General features: G+C 35.6%; 1 protein-coding gene across 2 annotated transcripts in view; it reads right to left on the bottom strand.

The window, feature by feature from the left end:
• PlexA (plexin A) overlaps positions 1-11,474 on the bottom strand; it is a 1,043,054-nt gene extending 1,031,580 nt beyond the window's left edge. Inside the window, exons 1-2 of one of the 2 annotated variants that reach the window (XM_069837886.1) lie at positions 10,814-11,474; positions 7,714-8,868 (exon numbers count right to left, since the gene is read on the bottom strand). In XM_069837886.1, coding sequence (XP_069693987.1) covers positions 7,714-8,835 — 1,122 coding nt within the window. In that variant the 5' untranslated portion in view covers positions 8,836-8,868; positions 10,814-11,474. Of the gene's footprint in view, positions 1-7,713; positions 8,869-9,799 lie in introns of both variants that reach the window. The other variant, XM_069837888.1, reaches the window with a different exon arrangement.
• Between the last annotated feature and the right edge of the window lie 618 nt (positions 11,475-12,092).

The raw sequence follows: 12,092 nt of genomic DNA on the forward strand, positions 1-12,092 counted from the left end.
TCAAAACACAGATGTCTTCAGCTGATTACTGGCGCTCCACGGTATATTAGAAACTCATCTCTTCCTTGTAATAATGGCGTTCCGGAAGTAAATACAATCCTCCGAGAGAGTTATCTATGGCTCCATAGTTCTCTCAACCATCACACCAACTCTCTAACTGAATATATCCCTCTCATCTATCCATCATATATAGCACACAGAAGACTCAAACGAAAAGACACTTTGATCTGAGATTATAAACTTATGTCTTATACAGCGTAATCGGGACTACCCCTTTTTAGCATCCCGAAAACACGTGCCTTGTTGTTTGAGTTCCTTTTCCAGCATACCTGCAATGTGTAATAAACATAATATGTTTTCTATTGTGGGAAATTAATAACATTAAAAACATTTAATTCCACCTATGTTTACAACGCAATTTTTTAAACTCAACAATACTGTACGATTTTAGATGCGGGAGGAAGCAATAGTAGATTACAACGATCTCAAAAATTGGACTAAAGAGGTAATCTGCACGCAGGGGTCGTTACACTTGATTAAATCCAAGTGAAGACAAAGAAGGTAGAATAACCTTACAAACGTTGTGATAAATACATTCATCACCAGCAATGGAAAAGTCAGAGCTAAGTTTCGTATTCCAATGTTTATTATTTTCCTATTGCCTCGACGAATAGAAGCACGACCGAAAATAAATGTAATATAATTATATTTCTTTTGTCTGTATTTTATACATCCCTATAAAATATTTAGTTTACGTGTCAGCACTTACACAGAGAACATGGACCATTTCAAGCCAATGAACCTAGGCTCTACAATAAAATAAATAATACTTGCTAATTAATATCACAAACATATTTATGATCCTTTTGCCATTGAAATTGAGCCGAAGAAATCAGCAATGTAGGTGGGAAACCTAGTAATTATTAGCACAATTATGTCCAAAATAATTATCTTCCATTTCCTCTGTAAGGCTGATTGTACGAACGAACAGGAAGATTTCAATGTCCAAGATATTCTAATTAAATTTCTTCAATATGTTTTCAGCATTTTATAGCCCTTTAAATTGTCGTTGTCCATCTTGCACATATTTTTAATAGGTAGGTAAGTATATAGCATCTTAGGCCTACTGTGCGTAAAACATTGCATGCCCGTGTCACATCTTTAATCAGGTTATTTCACTCCTACTGCGAAGAAATTGAAAACATAATTTTTATCGCAACATTCAAATCCATTATGTCAAATTTCTTCCACAGTCTAGAAACACTTCCTGTACATAAAAATGTGTCTCTAAATTACATAATAGGCCTACTTGTTTGATAGCAACGAGAACAAGCTGCAAAAAATAATAACTTCATAGTTTTGAATAGTGCTGCACAACGAAAAATATTTTTATGGGCGAAGTCCCCCTAGTTACAATTTATTTTAAAAATAGGTAAGGGCATCTTTATTACTTGATCGTTGGAATAAACATTCAATATGTAAATTAATAAAATACCGACTCCAAAAGTAAAAATTTTACAAGTTTCAGATACTGAACCAGTGTTTTTCATGCAACAACCCCAAAATTAGATTTTCAGGGCCCATCAAATTCTTACATTTGTTTGCTGGAACATGAAACTTGAGAGGGAAGAAAGAAAAAAACAGAAAAAACACCAGTAACTGCGTAAGCGAGTTCGAACCTAAGAATCTGGGACTTACCGGTACAAATAATTAGACACTCCATTTATTTCTTGTCATCCGTAACAGTTATTCATTTGATCAGTCTTCATTTTTAAATAGTGAAGAGTAGAATAAGAATTCGCTTTTCTTGCATTTATTGGCTACAACGAAAGTGTATTCCGACCTTAATTGTGGCCTAATATATTTTGGTAATATATTGGACATGGCAACTAATTAACTTGCGAAGTAATGCTCTTCTCACAAATTAAACACAAATTTCTACAGATAAAATGTCTGTATTAAACAACATGTTAAAAGAATGCTTTACAAGCGAATTTCGTATAAGAGCTAACTTAATCACAATACAATTTATAAAAATATCAGAAAAATTAACCAAACCTATTACATTATAATTTAATACTAATCTATCTGAAAGTTAAACTGCAGTTTCATGCCAGTTCTCAAAACATTAAGTCTCTTTGAGAGTTACAAAATGAGCATTTTATCTACCACGAAGCTGAAATGTCTTTTGATATTCTAGGCTGCGAATTGTTTTAAAATCCTGAGACACCCACGAAATAGTTATGTAACTGTTATTGTACGTACAATACTGATGCTGCTTTCTGGTTTTCGGTTCCCCAGCTAACCACACATCTAAATGGATATTTTACTCAAAATAAGATGCCTAATCGATTAAAAAATTACAACAGTATTATAAGAGGGTATATAAACATCGAATCCAGTTTAATCATACTCAGATGTGTTTCGTTTTTAGTAAATAATCTACCATTATAGATTGCAAGACAGCAAACTTTCAAACTTACATATCAGATAAATCATACTGGACTCCAGTAACATAAGGTAAGCTTAAGATTGGAACTCGGATCTGTTAAAATATTTTCGTAAAAAGGACTAATAACGTTCAAACAAAAATGCATGCATGAAAAGCACCAATGTCCATTGTATGAACAAGATATGATAAGCTATTCTTGAAGTTAAGAGTGAACGCACCCACAAATATAATACCAACATCAAATTTCCATTGGAATGTATTGGTAGCACTGCACAGCTAAACAAAGAGCGAGAGGGAGAAGGAGCGAGAGAAAGGGTAGAGCGCGAGGGAGAAGGATGACTGAGATGCTGGGAGGGGAAGAATCAGTGGTGGTGGGGGAGAGATGGGCAAGATGGCTTCTACATGCATATGTGTGCGTTATATCTGTTTATATATAATATACATATAAACAGACATGCACATGCACAAGTTAATTAGTGCTTAAAGCAAAACAACACATTTTAAAATAGTATGAAACATGTCGTACCATGTGAAAAAAATAATGTTACCTGTACATGATTATGTAAGAGCTATAATTTATAAAACAACAAAAATTATTTTCATTCGAAACTACAACCACGATTACAATTAGTCAACATATTCGCAAATCCATGCATATACAAACATGGTGTCTCACAGCACTTTAAAATCTGAGATCACATCCATGGAAGAGTATAAATAGGAATACAGGGATTGCAACTATCTTATGATTTTGGTGAATTCCGACGGAAGATTAAGACGTGCAACAAATAATGAAGAAATAATATTTCGTGGTTGTAATTCAAATCTTGGAAGTCTGATAAAATATTCTTCATATACGGTAATTCATTGAGATAGCTAAATTCTAAAAGAAACCGATATTAACACGATAAGTGAAGATAATTCTTTCAAAGAAAAACACAGATTGTATTCACATAAAGGTGTAACACAACTGAATCGCGTATTAGGATATCAGAAAGAGAACGGAATATGAAAATAAAAGCAAAATTTATATATCTGAAGCTTACGCGTGAATGTAATGGAAATGAATTTACTAAAATAAACAGAACGTCACTTTGAAGGCTGAAAGATAAAGTTCAATGTGTCTCACATAAACTCTAATTTACACTTATGTTTACAAATTAAAATATGTTATCTTTATACTAAGACAAAACTCCAGGCTCAGAAAAAGAAAATACCGAAACATTATTGAAATTCAATTCGTTATACAAATAAATTATCAACTAACAGAAATTATGAATGTTGATTTGGTTAATGTGGAACAAATAGGTTTGCTATTAATGACAAAAACAAAGCCGGAATGAAATAACAAAAACACAACTCACAAATATAAAACCTGAAAATATGTCCTATAAGCAACCCGAAAAATCTATTAACATCAAGCATATGAATGAAACAAAACTGAATAGTGATAAATCAGCCAAAATTAAAAAAAAAATACAAGTACAGGTTATAAAAATCCCACCTTCTGTCAATAAAAAGCCACTATAAATGCAGGTATTCTTAAACAATTTTGTTGTAATTTCGCTCTTTTATTATTAAGATGCACCTCTGTATTTCAAGTAAAATTAAATTTCGCTTCTCCCTCTCATCATCCCACACAAAACATACGCACAAATGCTCTAATGGTTTTCAGATTATTTTGTTGCCTTTCCTGTATTTTCAAGTAGCTAACTTATAATCTTTGATATATCAATTTTAAATTACAAGTACTTTTTATTTACGGTTAAAAGGCTTTCAACAAAATCGCATTTAAAATGAATATAGGCTAATGTAAAAAAAGGATAAAATCAAAAGTTGTGGACTTCGTTCACAACTCATTGGGCCTCTCCTGCTCATGTATTTCATAAAATTTAATTTTCAACATGTAACGAAACTACTGGTACACAAAATTATAATTATATGTTATGGAGTGACTAAAGAAGGCAGTATATACAAATAATATGAAATGGCTATCTTGCTGTTATACCCTATTTTTTGTCGGAGCTATAAGGTAATCTGATATTACTGTTAAAATAAAAATTTGGTATAGATCATACTCTCATTTTCGTAGGCTAATGCTTCTGTGAACTCCAGTATATTTTGGCCTACGATAATATTATTCCAACCTAAGGAATGAACACTTCTGCAGCATGTTTCCTTCTATATTTACAAGCTATTCATTTACAGTGATAAATTAGAACTTTTTTTTAATCCTTTATGCCTAATTTACAATTTTCTATAGACATACTAATATTTAAGTGTGAGTACTATTTTATAATTCTATATTACATAAAAATTTAAAACCAGTGAAGAATTAAAAAAAAATTGCAACTTCATTCTCCTGATATATTTATATTTGTGAAGCAAAACGCACAGAAAAAATCTGAAGGGATGAGGAACAAGAAACCGTGGTATTTTAGACTGTAATTACAACACTGAAATGGTAAACTTGTAATATGATACAAAACAATGGAGATATACAGTACGATAAATGGAAAGGAATTGTGCTTTCAGTGTAATTACAAATATGAAGCGGTTTAGAGAATTTACAGAAAATAATAATAATAATAAAAATAATAATAATAATAATAATAATAATTATTATTATTATTATTATTATTATTATTATCATCATTAACTTCAAAAGCAATATCCAGCAGCACAACGAAAACCACAATTTTGATCACATAAATGATAACATATCATTTAATGTGTCCTGTGAATCATGGAGCTTGAAAGATAATTCAATAGTAAGGTACGTTTTACATTTGATACACGTATTAATTTCTACGAAAATTCAAAATCATAACTACTGAATATATCACTGCCAAACTTGTTAACTGGAGAAAGAATGTTTAGGGTATAAAAGTCTGTAATGACGTACCAAAAATATTTTGCGAAAACCAGGCAATGTCGTTTCTATTGTTTACTCAAGTTCAGTATTTAAACCAAATTTGAAAATGCAGTTACATCAATATTTTTTGCAGACAAAATATTCATGAGCTTCATATACAAGCTAGTAGGTACAACAGAGCTTGTTAAAGTCAATGACAAGCTAAGCTAGCATTGTTCTATGTTTGGAAGGCATCCAGGATGTGTGATATTTCATTTAAAGTAATTGAATTAAATCTAAAACGTTATTCTATAAAATTCTTCTCCTTATAGCCAATAGTGAATTCCAAAATCAAACAAGTTACGGCTTGGTCTTGTTCTATCTTATTAATCTATTTCCAGTTCTTTCAATTGGAATGTTGTATAAACGCATTTGTTTGGATAGTTTAATTAGCAACTAGACAACAATAAATCACTATTAGTTAGGCCTACATAGGTTTCATTTCTCCGTTTAGTATTTTTTCACATGACGTGATACATCGCCTTACTTTTCCAAGTATCAGTTTGAAATTTACACAAATTCACATCATTTAGATTTAATAGTGAAAATACAAACGATTTCATATTACTTTGAGTGGCATGCAGTTTTTTCCCCAGTCATATTAGTCACCTGAAAATTGTCAAAATTTGATTAAATACGTTGCAAGCAAGCCTAAATGTAAAACTTCTCAATCCTTGCAAGATAATAAAATGTCTTCCTGCTATAATATTCAATTAATCTTAATCAGAAAAGAAACAACCTAGCTATTCACTTGTTTTAACTATAGAAATTCATATCATACTAACTTATTACTTAAAATTACAGAAATATTGAAACACTTTATCACACATCAATCCTAAAGGACACGATGTAATGAATTCCTGTTTTAACGTAATGTGAACCTATTTCAGGACGTGGGTAGCTCGTACAATTCCGATCTATAAAATTTATTCTCTGTAGTTTCCTGTATCTGTTGCCATGCATTTTGGACGAATAGTCGGTATCACTCTCTAACATACTGAGAATTGAAAACAAAACCAATTACATTTTATGTAGGCCTAGCTCTGTGTTTAATTACGAATAAGCTGAATTATAAACGTTATGATTTAGTTTTGCCTGATCTTTTTCAACACCTGATGTACGAATCGAAGAAGAAGAAGAAGAAGAAGAAGAAGAAGAAGAAGAAACAACAGCTCGATGACAGTCATTCAAAAGTATATGAAGCTCTCTGTCTAGCAGGTAAATCGCATGTTTCACTCACCACAAGCATTTGCTTTGATATTCACACCCATACTTTGTAACGTTGTCCAACAGTAATTGAAGTTATGTATGAGTAAAGAAATTTTTAGACTCCTACCGCCTCATGTGACATACATCCTACTTGTAGCAATAAAAAAAAAGACTCAATAGTCATATCTGTTAAAGTGCAAAGGTTTGAATAGGCCTATTAAAGAATTCCTCACTGACAAATATTATATCAATCTCACGATTATGTGTACCGTTACAGAGCATTACAATATTATCGTAGACAACCACTACAGATGACTGTGAATTCTTACAATGCAAGGTAAGGTTTCGTTTTCAAAGAAAGTATTCAGAACTTATGCATTGATTTACCTTCTATTTGAAACAATATATAATTTGAAAGTGTAGGCTACCATTACGAGTGGAAAGAAAGACTGTTGTTGAGATTGACACAAAACTGGTTGTTTCTAAGCCAGCAACAGTTTATTGACCAATGTCAGCTCAACATTACTTGTAAAGCTAATTTCCATCCCTAAATACACCTATACGTCTTTACTCGTACAGTGAACCCAAATTTGTAATTTTCCAGAATAGCTATATAAAAAATGGTACAATTTTCTTTTGCTTGACAGACTTCTGTGAGATGTATATAGTGATAAAAGCGTGGTTTTAGTTTGCAGTCAAATACTTTCAACATAAAAATCGTTTGATAATTTCCTGTGCATTCTAATGAACTGCTGTAGTACTCCACCCTCCTATTTGTTACAAAATATGCAAGAGGTCCAGGAAGAATTACTAGAGAAATTGTCAGTTCCCTAGTATTCCTTCCTGGACCTCTCGAATGTTATTCTGTAAAAGTAGAGGGAGGGCGGATTGCAATAGTGCATTAAAATATACAGAAATTATCATACGATTTTGATGTTTAAAGTACGTGTGCATGCAAATTAAAACCACGTGTTTATCATTATATATTCTATATTATGAGAATTCAATCTCATGACAGGAGTTGAATAACAAATGTGGCTCTGCATTTTTGCTTCCGTTGTCAATATTCTCAATTTTCCTCCATGCATAAGCTAATATTAGGGTAGTGATACCCTGAAATATTTATGTGAATACTCACCGTAAGCACGCAGGGATGGCTGGGAGAAATGAAGTCCAGACCTCGACTGCCCATCCCGCTGAAACACGTCTTGACATTCTGCATGAACTTCCGTCGAATGGCCTTCAGAGAATAGACACAGAGTGCACTATACGTGCTAGGCTTGCTGGACACCTCACCCTCCGACTGGTCACTCTCGGAGAACACAGCGAACAAAACGTCATCCTGAGCCGTGATACCCAAGTCTGCTGCCAGGTCCGAACCCGGCTTGCCCACGTAAGCTGCCTGCACGAGATTATACCGTTTTCCACCCTCACTGATACAGTCAATCGGAATCTCCGTGTAGGAATAGTAGTTTTCGTCGTCGTGACAAACGCGCACGAGTTTAGAAATGAAGGGTGAGGGGATGGTGTGCCTCATCTGGGTGGTGAGGAAGTAGCTGAAGCCCTCGGAACTGAACCCGTACACGTAGTTGATGGGGTAGCGCTCCCTCGCCAGGGAGTTGACGAACATGCGGGTTCCGGTAGTCACAGCCGTCTCTGCTATCATGAACATCTTATCCCGGTCGAGGCTCCTGGACGACACGGCTGGCACCTCTGATCTGTAGGGAGAGTTGCCGGTGTAGGTGACTCCAACGTACATCACCTGGGTGACGGGAGGATTCGGTGGTCCCGGTGCTATGAAAGCCACGGTGGACGCCGTCGAGTTGTTGGCGACCACAGCCTCTCTGACCACCTGCGCCACGTCGGAGATGTTGTGCAAGTTTCGCACCGAGCAGATTCCTTGGAAGATGCTGCCGCAGGAGATAAGCCTGGTGGTCGTGTAATCGATCACCAGAGCTTTGTTTACGTTATCGGTTGGCTTCTTGAGGACAGTGGGCGGGCAGTCCAGTGTAGAGCACTCCGGAGAGTCATCCTTTGGGCCGGTCACCTCGCTCATGACAAGTTCCAAATCGGGGGAGAGTTGATACAAACGGTTCACGGCTCCTATGAACACCCGCCCAGTGTTCTTGTCCACCACGAGATGGTTGAAGCGTTCAGTTCCCGTCTCATCACTGAAAGTTCGGACTATGTTTGCTGCCACTTGTATTACCACCACCTGCCACAGGCTCAACGTTAGCACCAGAATCATCATTCCTCGCATCCTGCTGCTTCACCGTCACGTCATAGGGAGCTCCTGCAACACACCACCCACGTACAAATAGACTCTGAATAGATGCTGTTCAAACAGTTTCTGATGAATGATGTTAGAGACACGCATGTAAAATGTGAAATCAAGGCTGATCTGTAACAGTCGTGAAACAGTAATGATCTTCTAAATAACTAGGCAAGTTTGTCTAGAGTTGTGTAAGCATTTCCATAAATAATTCCTTAATAAATTATTTGCACTTGAAATGTAAATTAACTGTTAACTGTTCTAATCAGAAGCCTCAGCATGCAATTTTATTACACTGCTAATTTATGCACAATAAACCGCAATTACAATCATTCCATAATCAATGAATGAAACAGCTTTACTGAGCCACGGTAATGCGTACTTAAACAGTTTTAACACAAATGTGATCCACGATTAAATACTAAATTTTACTCCATTTGTATTGTAATATTGGTCCAAAGAAAATACTCGTACTTTATTCACTAATTTACAGTACCACCGTGGCTCACTAAATGATAGTCAAAACAATACCCTACCTTCAGACATACTGACATCAATTTGAAACCTTAATTTGAAATAATTAAAGTCATGTTAAGCGGATAAGGCCATGTTATTGTATGAATTACAGTTACATACACACCTATAGGTACGCAATCCAAATAGATATACTCAACATTTCAATTGCATTTTTGTGTTATGGAAAGTAATAGCAATAAATGATATCGATTCACGTAATTTTCAAAATATTATCTGGGGAATCCATTATCTGAATACTTCTGGTGTGATATCCACTACACTCCCACTCCTCCCATCCCTTCCAAACTTTTCTTAAAGTTATTTTCAGTTGCCATGAGAAAATTAAGGTTCTTATTCATGAATTATTTCGATATTGAAGCTAAAACATAATTATTCCACAAAACGCAGCTTCACACCTAATTTTATGAATGCCCACCTTAAATACAGAGTCTGCATATAAGTTGCTGAAGGCCAATAATTTAAACATGAGTATCTTGGCATAATACATCCACCTAGACGAACGAACACAGTTCTCACTTTTGCTGTTCAGCCCCTCTACACGATTCACAGAGTAACTTGTTTAAGTTTAAAATTGGTAGCACTGGTAAACGACCATAACCTCAATTCCACTATCACTGAATAAAATCCGACGATACAGTTGATACCACAACAGCTGCGTCTTCTTCTGTAATCCACCATTTGCCAGTACCACAAAATATTTTGGAGCCACAGTTCTTTAGTGTGATATACGTGGCTCCTAGACAATATGGGAACGGGTGTATGGGAAAGCTTTTCGGTTTCCGGAAGAAATGAGTGACCAGGTTCTGAAGACCTAAAAATCAATGAGAGGTAAGCTCCGACTTCACTTGTTTACTGGATTCCTAGTTGGGAAAGTGGAGAGTCTTGAAAGCTGTCCACAAGACATGGAATGGAAGATTTAAAAGGTTGACTGGTATAGGAAACTCGCTGTCGGCCATGAGTGATTTTCGACAGCAATTCCAAAGCTTGTATATTTTGTGGTGTGGCAAATACAACGAAATATTGTCGATATTCCGCGGAAGGGGTTTTCGTAGTCAATAAACACGGTTTATCTGAAAACTACTTATTCATGTGACGTATACGAATTACACTGCCGACAGTTCAGGTTTTTAAAATTAGTCCATTTTCCATCAGTTCGATATAGGCAACTTCAAAGGGTAACACCAAGTGCATCAATGTACACCGCGATAAAAATAAAAATATTATTTATATGTATAACAGTTTGTCTGATTTTCGTAGCGAAGCAACGTCAGCAATTCTCACGCCTTCCGATCAGTCATCACTTCCAAGCAAAAGAAACAAGAAGTAACAAGATGGAGAACTAGTGGAACAACTCTCACCATTCTGATGCCTTCCAAGCCCCGGCCCCTGTACTTTGTAAACTCGCACTTTTATACATCAACATACGTACCTAGAGGTATTACTGGTAGCCAGCAGGTAAATTATATTAATCTCTTGTGACAAACACATACACTGGCTTGAAACAAGAAACTTTGGATATCGGTAAAAGGGCGAACAGTTTAAAGAAACTACTCTAGTTCGTGAAGAAATTTTTAGTCACTGTCAATTTTACGAAGTGTATATGCTCTTTCATTTGTATGTACACTCACACACGCGCACATTACACAAAACATTCACAGATGTGCAAAGAAGCCGACGCTGCGCGTGGGCCTCTTGTAGCTTTGCTGTGTCGTGGCTCGCTTTGGGCAGGGCGCGACTGTTACGTTAAGCCAGCCGCCACTAGGGAGGGATAAAATCCTTCAGACAATTAAACCGCAAATGATAAAAGGGTTAAGAGACGAGTTTAAAAAACCACGTCACGTCCGTTAACCACCATCACTCGACAGTTCACTGCATCTTGTCACTATACTCAAAAAGCGATTAAATATGATGTGATTTAAAACTTCTTCCCAGAATTGTTCCACGGCTCCTCGCGATTCCAATATCACAAGCACACGTCACATAAATAAGTTACAAACCTATCAGTTATAAAACAGAAAGCAGATACACTAATAAGCAGACAATCGTTTATCACAGCACCAATCCAGTTTGCTGGATCTTAACTGAATGACAGAGTCAGCTCTACTGAACGTACAGTACGTGAAAGCATCGCCGCGCATGCGTGCCGCCGAGGCCTGGAATGTTGCCTTCAGAAGGATGGCTACGTAGCTACTACCGTGACTGAAAACATTGGTTTCATTTGGTTTAAAGACTGTTTTCTGACGCTTGACAATAATGTTCTATAATATGACGTAAGTGTATGAAAAGTAGAAGTTTTCTAAATTACTGCTAGAATTATTTATTTACTAAAAATGTAACATAAGATCAAATACACTTATAAAGTTTCGAAAGAAACATTATTATTATTATTATTATTATTATTATTATTATTATTATTATTACTCATAGTTTTTAACGACGTTTTCAACTGAAAAAATTTAATCAGCGTCGAAATTCACCCTTGACCAGTAATGACCAGCAAATTTTGCGTCCTGTGTTCTATCAGGGTCAGAGATTTTTCAGTACCGGAAATCTACAATATGGGATCCAAAACTTTACTTCTCTTCCGGAAGAAATCATGTTAAGGAATTCGAAGCCCTTTGAAACCCATCGTCCTCGGCAAGGCTAGAGCTCATGGACTCCGTCCAACATGGTAACTCTTACACTACCTAAGGACGACTTATGTAAGT

Source organism: Periplaneta americana, chromosome 10, assembly GCF_040183065.1.
Source record: "Periplaneta americana isolate PAMFEO1 chromosome 10, P.americana_PAMFEO1_priV1, whole genome shotgun sequence".
Taxonomy (NCBI): domain Eukaryota; kingdom Metazoa; phylum Arthropoda; class Insecta; order Blattodea; family Blattidae; genus Periplaneta; species Periplaneta americana.